The sequence below is a fragment of the Spinacia oleracea genome, chromosome 1, assembly GCF_020520425.1.
Source record: "Spinacia oleracea cultivar Varoflay chromosome 1, BTI_SOV_V1, whole genome shotgun sequence".
NCBI lineage: Eukaryota > Viridiplantae > Streptophyta > Magnoliopsida > Caryophyllales > Amaranthaceae > Spinacia > Spinacia oleracea.
This window is the reverse complement of record NC_079487.1, coordinates 9,750,085-9,752,821: the sequence shown is the minus strand read 5'-3', so window position 1 is coordinate 9,752,821 and position 2,737 is coordinate 9,750,085. Positions and strand designations below refer to the sequence as shown.

Sequence of the window (2,737 nt, the reverse complement as noted above, 5' to 3'; positions counted from 1 at the left end):
CAGAAAACTCAGATGAAAAACATATTTTTCCCACAATATTGTACTTTCAAGTCAAAAAAGATGTTTCTAATGTGTTTTTTTGTTAATTGCAGATTGAAACACTCCAAAGACTGAGGGTAGAATATTGTGGGAAGATATTATCATCAAAGCTAAATGACGTGCATCATGAGATTTATGTGAAGTCAAGGAGATGGAAGAAAGAAATGAGGATGGATTAGTTTAAATATGATTACAGTAGAATTGTCATATATAAAACTCTGACTTAAATGTAGTTTGATTATAATTTCTGTGTTGCTGTTTTAATTTGAAACAAGGTTACGTATTCTGGATATTATTTGGATAACATTATGTGTGTTGACTTCCGTGTGTTTTGTTGGAAAATATTTCAATGTGTTGATTTATAAAATATTGATTTATTATGGGTTCTATGAATGTTTATTTACTATTAATTTACCATGTTTCAAAAGATAAATTGGCAAGTTCTAAACATTGTAAAATATGTTCTAATACAAAATTCGGATACACAAAAGAATATTTTGAACACATAGTAGTCATATGTAAAATAATATTGAAATATAAAATTCTAATTGGACATGTTCTAAAACACAATACTAATGTTCTAAAATGACAAGAACATGTTCTAAGGGATAAGAAGTCTATAAAATATACAGAGTTAAATCCTAATACTGAAGACGAACTTTAAACTTACGATATTAAATAAACCAGAAATTCATATATTAAATGAATATTTCATAAAAAACGAATAAAAAACTTACAAGGTAATAAATGTCAACTGTAAAATAACAATTGTATTCTAAAAACAAATAACTTATAATATACAATAAGTAAATAAAAAAAAGATAAAGTATTTGTCTTCCAATGAAGTCAGTGAATTATCATTAATAATTCAGTACCTGGAAAAAAAAATCATTGACATTAATATTTTAAAAAAAGGAAAAAAAAAGAAAAAAAAGGGAAAATAATAGAACTTACAGTACCTGAATATAGAACACAAGGCCTCTCTTCTGGAACATTAAAATATTAAGAACCAAAACATAGAAACCCCTGAAGAATCAAACACATATTGAAATATATTAAACACATTAGTATTAAATATAATAAAAAACAGAACAAAAAACAAACAGAACATAACTAGAACATAAATACAAAACATTAGAACACAAGGCAACATATTTTAGAACATAATAAAATGAAAACTTAAACCAGGCAATATTTTGTTTAAAAAAGAAATATTACTCACATTTTTACTTCTCTTTTTCGGGACAATTACGAATATCATGGTAACCCATCTTCTTACATCCTTTACACAACCTATTCTTCTTCTGACTTTGTTCAACAACTTTTTCTTTATCACTCTTCAACGGTTTATCACTTCCACTACCTTGAACATGAACCCCGGTACCTTTGTTCTTTGAAACTTTAGGCGGTTTGATCAGAATTTCAGTAGGCACACTAGCTCCAATAAGAAATTCAATATCTTGAGCTTTGCTAGAAACACTACCACTCGATCCATCAACAATACTACTTTGGGATTCCAAATCTAACCTCAATGAACGAAGATTGTCCACAAGAGCACTAATTGTCAATTCATTCCCTTGGGCCAAACTCACACCAGAGTGAATTTCACACCACAAATCATTCAACAATCTCTTCCTATCTACATGTTGAACACATTGCTCCAACTCATTCCCTTCTAAATCAAAAATCGGCTTCTTACATGCCATTATACACCATCGATTAAGCACATAAGCCTCAGGAATTTTGTGAATATGTTTTGCCTTCCAAACCCAAACCATATGCCTACAAGGAATCCCTTGCCTTTCAAATGACTTGCATAAACAATTAGTATCCAATGTTTCAACATTAAAAAGAACATGAAACTTGCGGAACGACAACCTTCTCCAATAGTATAAACTTCCAATCCAAATTCTTTCTTAAAATCACCAAGACCACAAGAGAAAAGAGCTGATTCCACCTCATCTTGGAACTCATAAAAAACAGTTGTCGTGTACACTTCAGAAGCAAATTTCTCTATGGCAGAACGTGTCTTACACTCAGGATGTTTATGTTTAGAAGAATTATCATTTTCACCTTGAGTATGGCGTTGAGCATCTAATGCACTTTCGAATCTCATATAAAATTCAACAAAGGTAAGATGTGCATTAGTAAACTTAGTATAAAAGTTATTCTCACTCTCTGACCTAGATGTAGTTCTCATTATACGACACAAGAATAAATCCCTAAAATAAGCCGGAATCCACATTTCACGCTTATCATAAATCTGCAACAACCAATCATGGTTTTCCAACTTAAATTCACTAATAACCTTAGCCCACCTCTCTTCAAACTCAGTCGGTTCAATCTCTACACTCCAAACAGCTTTGGAAATCTTTTGTAGAAAGTCAAAATCTGGTGCAAGATCACGGCACACTTTCTCAGGCATCTTTTTCATAATATGCCACATGCAAAACCGATGCCACATGTAGAACGAAATACTTTAGGAAAAGCAACTTTCATTGCAGGATCTTCACCAATAATCAAACAAAGAGCCTCATTACCACCCATTGCCTTCACAAATGTTCTAAAAACCCACTCGAAAGACACTATATCCTCATTAGAAATAAGGGCAGCAACAAAAGTAATACACTTTTTATGGTGATCAACTCCAGTAAATGGCCCAAATATCATATTATACCTAGTAAAAATAGAACAGTTT

At 31.2% G+C, this 2,737-nt stretch overlaps 1 protein-coding gene across 1 annotated transcript; it reads right to left on the bottom strand.

Moving 5' to 3' along the window:
• Positions 1–1,265: 1,265 nt before the first annotated feature.
• Positions 1,266–2,464, bottom strand: LOC110787846 (protein FAR1-RELATED SEQUENCE 5-like). Its single transcript, XM_021992487.2, has 2 exons — positions 1,918–2,464; positions 1,266–1,834 (listed from the first exon to the last, which is right to left on the bottom strand). Exons 1-2 carry the CDS (start codon positions 2,462–2,464, stop codon positions 1,266–1,268), a joined length of 1,116 nt encoding a protein of 371 aa, XP_021848179.2.
• Positions 2,465–2,737: the final 273 nt, after the last annotated feature.